General features: G+C 38.5%; 1 protein-coding gene across 1 annotated transcript in view; it reads right to left on the bottom strand.

Annotated features, from left to right (window-relative positions):
• The window catches only part of ARID1B (AT-rich interaction domain 1B), a 441,148-nt gene that overhangs the window by 87,082 nt on the left and 337,741 nt on the right, over positions 1 to 16,325 (bottom strand). The window contains 2 exon segments of the mRNA XM_030556641.1: positions 1,942 to 2,269; positions 10,411 to 10,590. Coding sequence (XP_030412501.1) covers positions 1,942 to 2,269; positions 10,411 to 10,590 — 508 coding nt within the window.

The raw sequence follows: 16,325 nt of genomic DNA, 5'->3' as shown, positions 1-16,325 counted from the left end.
GCCAAAAGCAACAATGCTGTCTCCCATACACTTAACCTGGGATCAAGGAGAGAAATGTCATGCTTCCAACCCTTCGGAATAAGAAAGGATTGATAGGTTTCACCCAATTTGTAGCTTGTGTATGTTCCTTTTGGGGTAAAGACCTGATGACTGCATAGTCCTCCTTGCAGGTGTTGGATCACTTGAATTGTCAACGTGATGAAAAGGCTTTGAAATGGTGCATTTTTGACCAGGCAAAGCTAGAAACTGAAAGCAAGTCTACCAAACTGATTCGGGAGGGAGGCGTGAGGTGGGAGCAGGAATTAATTATCTTTAATCTTAATTAATTTATCTTAATTTTTAATCAAACACCAGGCACTATATTCAAAGTATAAGGCAAATCACAATATACTATCCATTTATTATAATTAATTCTTTTCCTTTTAATTAAAAAAAACATGATTTTTTCTTTGTCCACCCACTTGTACTATTATAAAGAAAATGCTCCTACAGTTGCAACAATGGCTAATTTATTCCTTCTAGCCTGACCTACCAGATTACATCCTAAACCAGACAGACAGAACCAGACTTTGTAAATCTTACTCAACAGATCTGTGAAAACAATCACGCCAACAGAGCCTGCTGGTCCACAGGCAAGGGTCTAGGCTATTTTGCTGAAAGGGAGTGTGATTTATTTTACTAAAAGGGAATGTGAAAACAGTGACTTTATTATTGTTTTAAAAGTTTTACTAACACTTAACAGTAGGAGCCACCTGCACTCCAAAAGAACCAAACAAGAAAGCAACATGTACCTAAATGCATTAGCTTCCTATTTTCTTTTAACATTGTGTCTTAGAATTATCTGCACCTCCAACTTCCAAACATTGTTGTAGAATGTATCCTAGAATTTTATAAAGACCTATACATGCATATGTGCCTCTATGTGTGCGCTTACGTGCGCTTAATATATACATGCATAAAAACTGGCATACACATAAGAGGGGAATGAGCTTGTAGTAACCTCAGATATAATAGATATAATGAAACTCCTTTTTTATGGTGAAACAAAATAAAAGTATCGGTCACTATTTGTTTCAAGTCAGTGAAACATGCACATTCCTTATATGAAGATGTTCTGAGAAAGAAACACTTCACTGTAGGCACTTAGGCACCTTAAAAACACTCAAGGGCTAATCTGTGGCTTTGCCACAAGCCATGAACAAGTGGCAGTGTGTAGCTGCGCTGCCCTCAGGAGCAGACTAGAAACCAGATTGTGACTCAGAGTCACAGTCTAGTTCCCAATCCTCCCCTTACAGGTGGGTGGAAGTAATTTCCTCCAGTTTATACCTGGTGCAGCTTGCTTCTCATTCCATGCCAGCTCAGCTCTACTGGCCTGTGTGTTAGGGAGGAGACAAGGCTCCGTCCCACTCCCCATCGCTGCCTGCATGTGAGTGGGAGTAGTGGCCCCATAGAAATGGCTCTCCCCTAGTGCTGTTACCTACAATATGGATAGGAAGCACAGGAAAGTAAGGGGAGTCTTGTGCCCCATTACTCCCCAGCACAGGCACACAGACAGGGACACAATCTGGCCCTAAAATAGCTACAGGGTTCCAATTCAAATATTAACATTCTCCATTTTAAGTTGTAAGAGCTTGTTTTTGGCTTTTGATGTCACCATAGCCCTGTGGGATCTCCTGTTCTAACAGTCTATGGTGCCAGGAATCATATTGTAAATGGCAAGTCCTCTCCTTGTAAGGCCAGTTCACACAACATATAGCTGTACTGTACTTTCCCTTACACTTAAGATTGTTCTTTCACATTCTTTGTTACCCGTATATGTATAGGACATATAACTAGAGCACACATAAATTAATGCACACATCTACACAACTGTTACTGTAGAAGTTTCTGAAATAATACCAAGTTTCTACTTGTTTAAAATCCTTTCGCTTGGATGCATACCTGCTCTGAGCGGAGTTTGCAGCAGCCTGCATCACTGCAGCAGCTGCCTCCTGTGCCTTACGGTTCACAGTTGGCATGGGTGGGCCCATCCCAGGGCCTCCCTGTAGAGACATGCCAGGAGAATTGGGGGTCATACTGCCCATGTTTCCAGGAAATGGTCTGCTTTGCATCCCAGCTGATGGCATCCGTCCCAGGGGCATGGTACCACATGGCTGGCTTGGCCCCTGTCCATGAATCTGACTATTGGCATTTATACCCATGCCGGGTCCTGGGCCACTGTAACTTGTGTTAGCCACCCCACTGTAGGTTGACGGTCTGGAGTAGTTTCCTAAACAAAACAACAAACACAGAGAAAAACATAAAAATTTTCATCTGATGTTTCCATTTAGCAAGTTGCCTGCTGGAAAATTCTTTAGGTAGTCAAATAATGTGAGTAACACAGGACATGAGTTAGAATTTCTATTAACCATTAGAACACTGGTATTTTCCAGACTGATAGCCATATAAATGCATAGGGTGGTATGAATATAGAAACACACTGCATCTAAAGGGCTAACAACTGATCAAAAATGTTTTGTACACTGAAGAGACACCTAGGGTTAAAGAAACTCCTTAAATAAATTCTTTTCTTACATAAATTCCTTTTATTTTTGCTCATTTTATATCCTCAGAGATTTCATCCTTCTGTAATTCCAGCACCAAAATTATCTCATTGGAGCCCTGCTCCTAAAGGTTCTGCTCCTAACCAGAGGTGAATTTACAATACAGATGTGCCAGTGGTGACCTGCGATGCTAGGACTTTAGGAATCTTTCCCTTCCCTTTCTGAAGTCCCATTTTACCCTAGTAGAGCTCTGTGTCCATAAAATGCCTTTTTGCTTCCCGGTTTTTCAATTTTCACATTGGAACTTTCTTCGCCTGTTGGTCCATATTCTAGCTGCTGCATGCATAAATACCGATGCAGGCTCATAACGCCCCCGCAAGTTTGTGTTTCTCTATGATGCAGAGTATTGCTTCTGGTTCTGTGGACTGTATTCAGTACATGAAAGGTGGGGTTTGACTCCCAAATTGTAAAACATTGAAAGATTAATATTTGCCCACCAAAAACATGTAAGTGAACCACATGCTAAATATACCAAGTATCCACTGAACTGGACAGGGAAGCTCAGACACATGATTACACCAAAGCACCAATACCTCTGCCTTCATCTGGAGTCTTTCATGGCTACAAGAGGGACAATAATACTTAGTATTTAACCCAACACTTTACATACTCAGATTACTTTACAAACATTTCCTAAAGAATCCTGAACATTATCTAAGTCAACGTGTTTTACTTTTTTCTTCAAATTTAAGTACTAACTTTTCTGGAACAGAATCTTACTTAAAAAAACCAACTACGACAACGACAAAAACAAAACCAACCAACCAAAAAACAAAGAGCATAAGAAGGAAAAGAGAGGAAGGGAGATTTGACAGAAAAGACGTTTAAAGAAATATATAAAACCCCACATTTCCCTGGATTGCTCAACTGCTTTGCAATTTCTTTTCCCATCACACCCAGCTTAGTAGAAATACAGCTCAATTCCCCCCCCATGGGATAACAAAGAGTGGAATATTCTGACTCTTCCTCAATATTCCCACGCTTATTTAAATGGTACAGCCAGTGGGGTCTTCCTCTGAATTGAAGAAATAAGACATCTTTCTCTTCGCCCCTCAAGCTACCAGAAAGAAATGGAAAGAATATAAAGAGTCCTCCATCCCCTTCTGTTTATATTGAAAAAATATATTAATCCATCATCTGACTGTATATGTAATTAATTCATATATTCATGCCATTTTACTGTGCATGGTTCTCTTCCCCCGCCCCCCAGTCACTTTTAACTGACTTATTCAGTTACAAGCTCTCTACAGTGGAAACATATGTGACCTATGCTTTCGAAGGAAATGAAATAACATGTTACTCTTGTTTTAGAAACCCAATATCTATGCATGGTTGTTTCACAGAAGGATCCCCACAATGTGGTTTAGCAGAGTTGAAAGTACCCAGATTTAGCTGTGCTCTAAACACGGTGCCCTGTTATTCCCCACCTCTTCTAATCATAGCCATTGTCAACTGACCATTTCTATTCTTGAAGATGTCCTGTTACTGATGCCTCTTCCAGTCAAACCTTTTCAATCCAAATATATGGCGACCAAATGAGTGCTCAAGACCTGTTGCTCTGGTCTTAACACTGCTTGGTAGATATATTTATGCAACAGGGTTGAGTGAACTCACATAAACACAGAGTACAGCATGTTTTTATATATATATATGTGTGTGTGTGTGTGATATCTATCTATATCTATATATATTCATGCTGTACTTAAGGTACCTTCCAATGAGGAGCAAATTCAGCCCTTACATACGCAGGTATTACTCCCACGGAAGTCAATGACAGTTACTGTCATTGCAGCTTATGCCAGAGTTGAATTTTGTCCTGAATTCCTAATTTTTCTCTCTCTTTAATCAACTAGGGTCTACAAAATATAATTCAGAAGCAAACATGGAGGAACAGACACTGATGACATTATTATTTTGAGACTATTTTGCATCAGGGACAGAATATTTTTAATTTTCCTTTTTTTCCCTTTGGTTTATGGAGACTGAGCACCACACACAAAAACAGAGGAATCTTCTCCATAAACACATGTTGGCTCAGTTAAAATCATTCATCTCCAGGGATCCAAGTCCGAGAGTACAGGGAAATGATATCCTTTCAGAAAGGAAAACATGTTTCAATGTTTTTTCCACAGGTTTTTATTTTTTTTGCTAAACATTTCCTCAATACCTCAAGTACCAGCTATTCTTATACCTTCCCCAAACCACAAAAAAGGAAAAATAAAAGCCAAACAAAATAGAAGAGAAAAATCCAGGACTGAGAAGTGCAATCTTATTTCCATGTTTCTCTAATAGATTAGTAATTTGCTGGCAGTGGCTTTGACAGAAAACAGATGGATGCAGCATTAAACACAAAGAATGCAGCAGATGCTGAGCCAGCCCACATCAGCTGGACGTGTCATGCAGCCAAGTCCAAGAGCCCACACTTTTCAAGTGGGTACAAGCCTGGCACAGCAGCTCTGGAATACTAGAGAGCAACCTCTCCCCTCTGTATCCAATGGATTTTCAATTCCAGCTCACCCAAGCAAATTAGAATAGAATCCAGAAGTTTGGAGTCTCAAATGGAGGAGGGAGCAATCAAAGTTATTTGTAAAATGATAATTGGAGTTAAATAAAGGGAAGACAGACAATAACAACACGAAGACACTGACAACCTGCCAAAGACTGAAACTTATGTCCCATACTCACCACTCTGCTCAGGTATTGCTGTGCATGAATCAATCATAGTATGTAACTGCACTTAGGGGTCTGATACCCTACAATTTCTAGGCAATTAGAGAGGAGTGAAGAGGGAAGTTTCAGAACTGACTGTAAGTTTCCTTGCTTTATAGGTCGAGGTCAGATTCACAGTATTAAAAATAATATCCCTACAAATATTTTTAAAATTGTTTACACTCCCATTTATCCATCAAACTGTAGTGGTGCCTTTTTTCACTGGATAAATATAGATATCAGGAATTTTAAAAAGAGGCCCATATTTAAATGAATGAGTTATTAACAAGGATTTATGTTAAATCCCATTACGAGCATTTCTCATTAGGGGACGCTATCAAGTGGTGGAGGCCTCATGTTTAGGAGCTAACCTGCAGATACCCATTTGTAGAACTGGAGCCTTAGTTTTTACTTAAAAAAGAAATTACAAAACATGGTATTAATAGTTACTAATGTTATAGTTTTAAAATTAAATGAAGAGTGTTTTTTTGTTTGTATTTTAAGATTTCGAGTGGGATTTCAATAGCATTCAGTATTGGCCTAATACACTAAAGCAGCGGTGGACAACCTGCGGCCAATCAGGGTAATCTGCTAGTGGGCTGCAAGATAGTTCGCTGACGTCTGCAGGCACGGCCACCTGTAGCTCCCAGTGGATGTGGTTTGCCGTTCCCGGCCAATGGGAGCTGCAGGAAGCGACGCAGGCCACAGGGACATTCTGGCCAATTCCTGCAGCTTCCATTGGCTGGGAATGGCGAACTGCAGCCACTGGGAGCTGTGGGCAGCCGTGCCTGCAGATGGTCAATGTAAACAAACTGTCTTGCGGCCCACCAGCGGATAGCCGTGAAGGACCGCAGGTTGCCCACCACTGCACTAAAGTCAATGAGAGTTTTACTACTGACTTAAATGGGAGCAGAGTTAGGTAAACTCTGAGCACTTCAGAAAAATTCCATCCTTAATATGCCCTGATGGGCTCTATTCTGTGCTGGTTCTTCTATGGCCCTAACAGATAAGTATCTAAGAGTCTTCCAGAAGAGCACTAAAAGAAGTGACTAACATCCATTACAATAACAATTATTTTTTATTTGTATTCAGTAGCACACAGGAGCTCTAGTCATTGACTTGAACCCCATTGTACGAGCTGTTTTACAACACAGAACAAAAAGACAGCTTACATACAGTTTAAGTGTGTTTCTTTGGGGTGGGCAAGAAAAATGGTGTTGAGGATTTTTTTCATATTTTTAAAAAATGTAACGTATTCTGTGCTATGTCTGTATTTTAGCAAAAGAAGAGGTTGAAGAAGTGCACGTTGAATTTGGAGCATAAGGTGGTGATGGTTTTATTTCTGTGGGAATTTGTCCCACAGTCTTGGACCGGCCCAAGAAAACTGTGTTCTATGTAAATGAGCTTCACTATTGCTGTGAAACTGCATGACAACCAAGTGAAACTGACCATAAACAGATTAGACAATTTCTACTCTATAGCTGGAGGCTAACTCCCGCAAATCCTAACTCACAGGAGTAATTTTTATTCTATTGCAGAGTAAGGACTACTCCCTTGAGAAAGGGTGTGCAGGACTGGTCCGTGACTGACAAAGAAAACATAAATTAAGGCACTTTAGCATTTGCTTATCAAGTACACAAGACATCTGATTGAGTTAAATGGGACTACTAGTGTGATTAAAATTAAGCATGGGCTTAAGTGCTTTGCTGGATGAAGGCTAAAATGAATTTAAAAAAATATGATTTATACTTTGACACTTGAAAGAGAAGTGGAGCAAAACTGTCATATATTCTTAATTTAAGTATATTTGCGGGCAATGTAAAAGGTTCTGACTGTAACTTTTGAGGTTCTTATTTCCGAAGTGTTATGATGCTATAAAGTGCACCCTTTCAATGTTAATTTATTGTTTGTTTGGTCTTTGTATACGTACATTTGGTAACTGAAAGAAATATTTAACAAAGCTATTATTAAAAAAAAGTGATTTTTTTGACTTTTTGAGCCAGAATGGGCTTTTTTACAGCTCTCTGTCACAATATTCATAATGTATCAAAGGTTAATGAGTAAGTGTTAGAAAGGAAAGTACAAGTTATACTCATTAAAAAATGAAGAGTTGTCCATTAAAAGATAAAACTTAAATAAGCATTTGAACTAAAAATATATTGGATAAGGCCCAAGATACATTATGATTAGTGATTGTGAATATTTAATATAATTATAACATTCATGCCAATGTTTCATAAATGGTCAAACAACATGGTGACAAATTTCAGGTTCTCTTCTCCCTTTGTCACCCATACAGCAAAGTCTTCAGTGTACTAATCTTACAATTGCCAGAGGATGGAATCACCAGTCCCCTCTAGGATCTGACAGCGAAACACACTTTACATCCATCACACTATTCACCAAGCCCTTTTGAAACTATTTGTTAATGCTCATTCCTCTACTGCCCCCAAGTTCACATTTTAATGGCCGTTTCTTTTGACCACGACCCATAAAATCATTACACAGGCACTTTCATGTACAAAGAGAGGCAAAAAAACCTGCTGAACTCAAGAGAAAAATAAAGCAATATTTGGCACGTTACTTAAATGCATTAATTTAGTATAAAAATCTTTGCATTCAATCAGCGTGGATTCATTCATCTAATGTTTTACTGCACAGACACCAACTATTTCCATGGTCTAGAATCTCAACAGTATCCGTGGCTGGAAGTCATGATAGTATATAATAAATCCACTGGATTTTTATCACTTAAGCTGGCTGTTCGCTGTTCAGATAACAGAAGCACTCCTACAACATTTTACAACTACAAAATGCTTCACAAACAAAAGGAAGGCACCAGTAAATTGGACATAACTAATTAATCTTCACACACCCCTGTGAGGCATTGTTATGCCCATTTTACAGTTAAGGAAACTGAAGCAGAGAAATTAATTGACTTGCCCAAGTTGAAAGAGGGAATCGGCAGCAGAGCTAGAATTAGAATTCAGGAGTTCTTGGCTCCTAGTCTTTTGTTCAGAGCACTAGAAGAAATGTATTATAGGGATTAATGAGAAAGGGATTTTCTATGGGGTGAGAAGAGCCACCAAAACAAAACAAGGAGGGATTAATTCCGATAGAACTCAACATACTAAAATCATCCTCGTTAGAACTCACTTCCAACAGCATTCTGATGAGCCTCTACAGAATTTTCTGGATCAAGATACAGACCTTGTTCAATAGAATAGCTATTTTCAGTAAACAAGCACTGGGAAGAACTTGGTGAAACAGACAAGCTTTTTGATCCAATTTGAAAGGAAATACTGTCCCTGTATATACAATGGTTTCGCGGCAAATTCATTAAATCTCTAAGCAGATGCATACTTTAAAGGTTATCCATTAAAGAAGAAGCAATAGACTAGTTCAAGGTTGTGTGCATTAAATGTTCAGGGGTAGAATTTGTTTCTTCTCTTTTTTTTTAAATCCCTCAACAGTTTTGTCAAACAAGCAAAATAAAAGGACCTATCTCTCGCTCTCGCTCTCAATTTGAAGGGTTAGTTAAAATTCACAAACCGTATACATTAGAGCTCAATATTACATTCCCACAGTATCTACTGGATTATGATACTCATTAATAGACCACAGTTACTACAAAATTTCAAACTGACCTCAGGGCTCCACATATCAAGGGAAGTCCTGTTTTGGAACCAGTTTTGTGATGCTTGTTCCCTGAGTTGGTAGAACTCAAGCACATCCTAGGGATGACAGGCCTGGCCTCCAAAAGAATGGGCCAGGCAGCATTACAGATCCAATACTCCATGTGTATTGTACAGTGGCACATTTACAGAGAGACAGTGGTGTTAATCTAGAAGAAGTTACTCCCTTGGCCAGAAAACCATACCAGTGAAGACAGTAATCTATTTAGACAGAGTAAATTAATAAAATAATAAAGAATAATTAATAACGGCTTCATCAGTATACACATACAGTGCTGAAATGCTGTCATCTCTTGGCTAATGGGAGCTAGCTAAGTGGTGTACAATGAGATACCCAACACTGGTAAGTAGGCAAATTTTGGACAAGGACAAACATTTGGACAGCTTATGTTCTGACCCATGACAAACTCTTGCTCTTACAAACATACCCTGAAATCTTCAATTTCCATTCAAAGGAAACAGGAAAGTAACAAATCAAAAATAGGAAGAGATATGGACAATTAGGAAGTAATGAAGACCATTATCAATACTGTAGCTGATGACACAAAGCAATTAAGGAAATACTGGGAAATTGTGAACCTATACAGATCAGTGGGTCTTGGTGATTTGTATCCTAGAGTGGTAAGTGAATCAGCTAACTAACTTACTAAAACGCTGATCACCATTTTTGAAAAATCATGGAGCACCCATGACAGTTTCAGATTAATTTTGTTTGAAATTGTGTGTTAATTCAAACCTGAAACTCCAAGCAGAGTTGGAAGGGTGCAAACCATACAGATTTAACCAATTAAAATGTTTCCTCAAGCCAAAGTGAAGTGAAACTCCTAGGTTTTGCACAGATTTAATTAGCAATACTGTCCATCATTAGTCTAAATAGAAAATAAAAATAAATGGCCATTAGGCTTCTACCTCTCCAGGAAATAACTGGTAAAGTTTCGACTCAAGCAGACTTAACCCTACTTTAAAATTTACGAAGTGTCTAATGTGTCTGGGCCTGTTTTGGATTATTATATTTGTATATATATGTCCAGTTTTCTCTTCAGTCACCAAGTCAGATGAGGCAACACTGGACAACAACTCGATGTATGTCCCCGAATTATCTTTTAATATCAAATAATCTCTTGCCTCATGCTTAGCCTTAGTATAATACGCAAAACAAAAAGTTTTAACTCAAGTGCCATAAGCTAGTGCATTTTACTGAGAAATTAAAGAATACAAAGACTGCTAATAACATTTTGAATATGATGTTAGCTAAAGACGTTTTTGCAATTATTTTAAAACAAAAGGTGTGTCATTGAGTCCTTTTAAAAAAAGACATTCTTTGAATAACAGTTTTCCACAAAATTATTGGTTTTTTACCTTATAGTTTAACAGTATGTCTCATGGTTTGTTTGTTATATTACCTTGTGGTCCATACTGGCTCATCTGAGGCCCATAAGTACCACTTGAATTACTCTGCTGGAAACTACCAATCCCAGGATGCATCTGGCCTCCAGGTGAAGGATGTGGTGACATGGAAGGCCCAGTCTGTTGAGGTCCATATTGGGATATTTGTGGGTTCCTTTGTATGCCTGCCATAAAACCTAAAGAGAGATAAATAGCAAAACAAAAATATAAATACAGAACTTCCACTTTCATATTTCTGAAGACATTTATATTTTCTCTTTAAGGGATCCCTTCCTTATGAAGAAACTTTATCAATCATTTTCAAAGTAAAGATTCCTAGACAACAGACAGTTATAACTGCTCACCTCAGAAAACAAACAGAACCAGAGATGATGAGTCAAAATCTCTCCTGGCATAACTCCATTGCAATCAGCAAAGAAGTTGACTCAAATTCCAAAGTCAGGAGATATGGTTCACAAATTTTTATTTTCCAAAGAAGGGCAGTGGAGTCCTACTTATTTTATTTTAATTAAACTGAAAGACAATTTCAAAAACTGAAAGTCTCCAGAAATAGAATTAACAGCAATTCTGCTCACTGTAATAAAAATAACTAAATTCACCAGGGGAGGGGAGGTTAGCGTCTGACTGTTTGCTGCCAGAATACAGCACTTTTTTGTCCATGCTTTGCGACATTTCCATCAATACTTTTGTTACCTATGCCACTTATAAAAGCTCTAAATATCACTCAAATGAGGAGCAGGATGTAGCAGTCATAAATAAAGTATGCCTAAAGGTCCTCATCCATTCTCCAGATCCTTATTCCACCAATTTAGAGGCATCTATATTGTCATCAACGCATCTCAACTGCATACTTTTTCCTTTTCCCTCCATAAATGAAAGGTATTAATGGTTTACATTTTTGATATATAGTTCAAGCTACAATCAGCGGTCTAGTAAAATTCACTAAAAATCAACAGCCCTATAAAGTCATAGTAGTAACCCCACAAAATGGGAGGGAAGAGAGGGGATTCCATGGAACTTTTATTTTCCAATAATTTAAAGAAAAAAAAAAAGAGAGAGTGAGAAATCTTATAAAATGCAGCCCATCAAATGTCTGTACCAGTTACTAGTTCTGCGGGGGGGGGGGGGGGGGGGGTTTTCTCTGAGAGTCTTCAGTTCTGCTTTTAACTCTGATGATGGTGTGCTGAGCAGACAGCAAGTCTTTACATTTGCCTGAAAAAAGGCCCCCTCAACTCAACATTACAGAGAAAGTTTTGAGCAACAGAGTTTTTTCACTATTCTTCAAGCACAAATAGAATTACATATAGTGAGGAAAAAGCATGTTAGGCCTTGAAGTTGTATTTGAATAAAAGTTACTGTTCAAATACAAATGTCACGCAGCAAGAATATGAAGATATCCAAATAAAAAATGAAATATCTTTTGTTATTTTTTCCACAAGTACTGCAGACACTTTTGAGTCAATACTCCGTGGGATAAGACGGTTTAAACTAGCAATTTTACTGCAGTGGAGAGATAGCATTTTCAGATTCTACGGCACAGTATAAAATGCTAGATCCAGCTTGCTGGATGTGTTGATGCTGTCTACATGCCATATTCAGATTCTGCAGAATGTAAGCGTTCCTGAAAAAAAAATAAGAGTAAGTTTCTGTCCTTCATGACTGCAAACAAAACCTTCCAAATGCAAATGGAATATAAACTCAAGCAGTGTTGTCTTCTGAGACTGGAGAGATCAGATACAAAAGGTGTCTGTTTCCTCTTCGCTCCATTAATCTAACTGGGCTGAGAGGGTTAACGCTAAAGCCTAATGACAGCTTAAATGTCAGATTTAAAGAGAGAAGAATATTACACCATCGCTTGTATTAGTGGTGGAATGGAGAAGGGGAAAAAGGAAGCCCATAGATGAGTACTGGGAAATTGGAAGTTGCTGCAGGGAAGGAAATGCAGAAGAAGGAAAGAAGGAGAGATACAAAGATAAGGAAGTGGGAGAGAAGCAGAGAAAGGAGTTTGGTGAAAAGAAGAAGCAAAAAAAGGGGCAGTGGCTCTAACTGTAAGCATATTTTCCCCACTGAGAGATACTGAGTGTGACAAAGTATTGAACATTTAATAAATTATTATTGTAGTGTGAGGAATTGGGTAGTATCCCTTTAAATAGTCTGTGAGCCCTCTAGAGGAAGCAAAACAGTATATACTGTAGTGTGGCAAGACAAATCATGGTAGTCAAGGTCAAAAGAGATGCCTTGAAGACAGGGTAATACCGATTGGTAACTTCCGTACTTCCAGACAGAGAAAATGTATGTGAGTTTTGTATTCAGCTGTGTTTTGAGACAGACTCCTACATTGTAAAATAGTTACTTTACTATACACACAAAACTTATTACAAAAAATCTGTGGTCAGAGGACATCACTATAACTAATTTAAATCCTAACATAATAGTTGGCATGAAATAAATGTTAATATTTCCAACAGACACCACCTGTATCACACTCCTGGGATCCATTTCAATGAAACATTCTATACTAGCTGCACTATAAGTCTTTTATTATAAAGACAGTAAACCCACTTCTATAGCCAGTAAGCACATAAAGTACACAGCCTTCCTATTCACAATGGACCTTTTAATCTATACGACATGGTTAACTTTCCAAATATTGCACTGGCTAAAAAGATTCCTCAGCCAGGCCATTATCACTTTTAATACCTTCTTGACCTTTCTGGCTATGGTGGACACACTAAAAGGCTATAATTTGTATTGGTAGTGATGGCTTCCACAGGTGATGTGGAGGAATGATTTGCGAGAGGGCCTGATGGGTATGTGCAGATACGTTTCTTTCACATCCACTGACGTTGGAAGGTCTCCTGAAGAGACTGCAACAAAAATGGAAGGAAAAGTCTCCATCCCAAATGACCTCTTGTTCAGCTTCTAGAGGTTTTGGTTTCAGCTGAACTAGACAGCTCCGGAATCTTTGTCTGACCACAAAGCAAAGGGAGTGGAATCCTAGTCAGCTTTCGAGCTGAGGGACTGGTTCTATTGCCCGCCCCTGGTTTCAGAAGATGTGAGATTTCTCTCAGGATGGTCTGGTGTTTCTTGTTATCTTTTGAGACTGGAGAGGGGAGGAAGTTATGATGTGATGGAGCCTGGAGATGCAGAGAGAGCATCTGTGCTACATTATCTTTTGTTCCCAACTGTCTAAGACGAGTTAGAACCATGCCTTAGAAGTGGGATATCCTGCCCCCTAAGGCCTATTTCTGGAGAGAAATAGGTTGTGTTGCAGTCCTACTGTTGATTTGGATGGGAAGGAGGGATTGGATTGGGTCTTGATCTGGATTTCCCTAAGACATGGCCATGCTCCCATGGTTCCATGGAGAAGTCCAAGCTCGCTTCCAAATATCTGCAGGAAGCCCAAATATCTTAGAAAGAAAATGAGTTAATGATCAAGAAATTAAAGTTCTCACACCAAAATGAAAAAAATGCATCAATTGTAGGAATTTTATCAAGAGTGGCAGGGAACAGCTGGCATACATTCATTTTTCCTTATTTGCACATTTTCCCACAAGTGTTCAGCTTCATTTTATAACCAAAACAAAAAAGAATAGATTTAAGATGAAAGTTTTTTGATTTTTTTTTGAAGAAGAAAAGTAGGATTACATTAGGATTACGATTGAGTGGGATTGGGGTGGTCAAACAAGTAGATTGCATCAGATGTGTCAGTTTGTGTGACAAGTTTGTTACTTTTAGGAAACTGCTGTAAAACAGCAGTATGCTTAGCCTTAAAAAATCACAATGGAAATGTACTCATCAAAAAAAAAAAATCTATCTATTGTAATGGTGGAAAAAAATATATTTTACTAGCCATCAAAATAAGAAATTACTTGCCACAGGAAAATATGCAAGTGGGATTTGGTAAGGGTGAACTATTTAAAGAGAAGCTGAATAAAGTGCATGCTGCTGTATTTTTAAGATGTACAGAACTTTTTTATTTAAGTATTTCTTTTTTAAAAAATAATCTTTTTATAAAGTACACAATCCATAAAGGCCTTAAAGTTGCCTTTGCATTTTTCAGGAAATAAGTGAAATTGTAGCAGACTACGTATTAACAGCTATAAAATTAACTTAAGATAAAATACATTCGTACATTCAAACAAAGCATACTCCTCAAGTTTTAAACTGGCTAGATACAAATTTAGTAAAATGCAAAAATAAAACACGCAGTCCTTGCTATTGACAATGAAAAATTTTCTTTTCCTTCAGAAAGGGCTAGAAAAAGCAAATGGTATTTTTACAGTATCCTACACATCACTGATACTTATTTGTGCCTGAAACATTTATCACAGAGATTTACAATTTTACTTTTTCTCGTCATATGTATGTACATATATATATATGTATAAATAAACATGCTACTAGACACTTCATGAACCAATGCACTCAGACTCACTTAGGCCATGTCTAGACGACAGGCATTACAGCAGCACAGAAATGGCACTGTAGTGCCATAGTGTAGATGCTTCCTACAGTGAGAGAAGGGGTTTTTCCTTTGTTGTAATCCATCTCTCTGAATGGTGGTAGCTAGGTCGATGGAAATTTTTTTCCGCTGACATAGCCATGCCTGCACTTGGGATTACGTTGGAATATTTATGATGCTCAAGCAGGGGTGTGAATTTTTCACTTCCCCTAACTGCTGACCTAACTTTTAAATGTAGATCTGGCCTAATACATATTTGTACAATGCCCACCATCACTATTATTTACTGAATATGGCTACATTCCAGGGCTATCTATCAAGCATTAATCAATTTCCAAACTGCAGTCCTAGTATGTACTGGGTTCTCCTTTAAGATCTGAGAGGGACTCTTTCAATGTTTCATATTTGGTTTGAACTCTGGAGAACCTCCTTCCAGAACATGACACTCAGGGCATGTCTACACTACAAACTTAAGTCAACCTAATATAAGTCTGTCATAAACAGATAAGTAAGAGTTAATAGAACAGAAGTACTTCATATCTCTTTTGCCTGTAAAGGGTTAACAAGTTCAGTGAGCCTGGCTGTCACCTGACCAGAGGACCAATCAAGGGACAGGATACTTTCAAATCTTGAGGGACGGAAGTTTTTGTGTGTGCTGTTAGATTTTGGTTGTTGTTCACTCTGGGGGCTCAGAGGGACCAGATGTGCAACCAGGTTTCTCTCCAATCTCTCTGATACAGGCTCTTATAAGTTCAGAATAGTGAGTACTAGGTAGATAAAGTGAGTTAGGCTTACGTTTGTTTCTTTATTGCAAATGTGTATTTGGCTGGACGGAGTTCAAATTTGTATTCTGCTGAAAGGATTTTAATTTGTACTTGTATACTTGGGCTGGGAGGGTATTCCCAGTATCTATAGCTGAAAGACCCTGTAACATATTCCATCTTAAATTTACAAAGATAATTTTTACTGTTTTTTCTTTCTTTAATTAAAAGCTTTTCTTGTTTAAGAACCTGATTGGTTTTTTATTCTGGTGAGACCCCAGGGGACTGGGTCTGGATCCAACAGGGAATTGGTGGGGAGAAAGGAGGGAACGGGGAGAGAAAGGTTAATTTCTCTCTGTGTTAAGATTACTTTCTCTCTCAGGAAGAGTCTGGGAGGGGGAGAGAGAAGGAGGGGGGAAGGTAGATTTTCCTCTCTGTTTTAAGATTCAAGGAGTTTGAATCACAGTGATCTTCCAGGTTAACTCAGGGAGGGGAAGTCTGGGAGAGGCAACGGTGAGGGAAAGGATTTACCTTCCTTGTGTTAAGATCCAGAGGGACTGGGTCTTGGGGGTCCCCGGGCCAGGTTTTGGGGGGACCAGAGTGTACCAGGCACTGGAATATCTGGTTGGTGGCAGCGCTACAAGTACTAAGCTGGTAATTAAGCTTGAGGAATTCATGCTGGTAC

This window comes from Gopherus evgoodei, chromosome 3 (assembly GCF_007399415.2).
Source record: "Gopherus evgoodei ecotype Sinaloan lineage chromosome 3, rGopEvg1_v1.p, whole genome shotgun sequence".
NCBI lineage: Eukaryota > Metazoa > Chordata > Testudines > Testudinidae > Gopherus > Gopherus evgoodei.
This window is presented reverse-complemented; position numbering and strand designations above follow the sequence as displayed.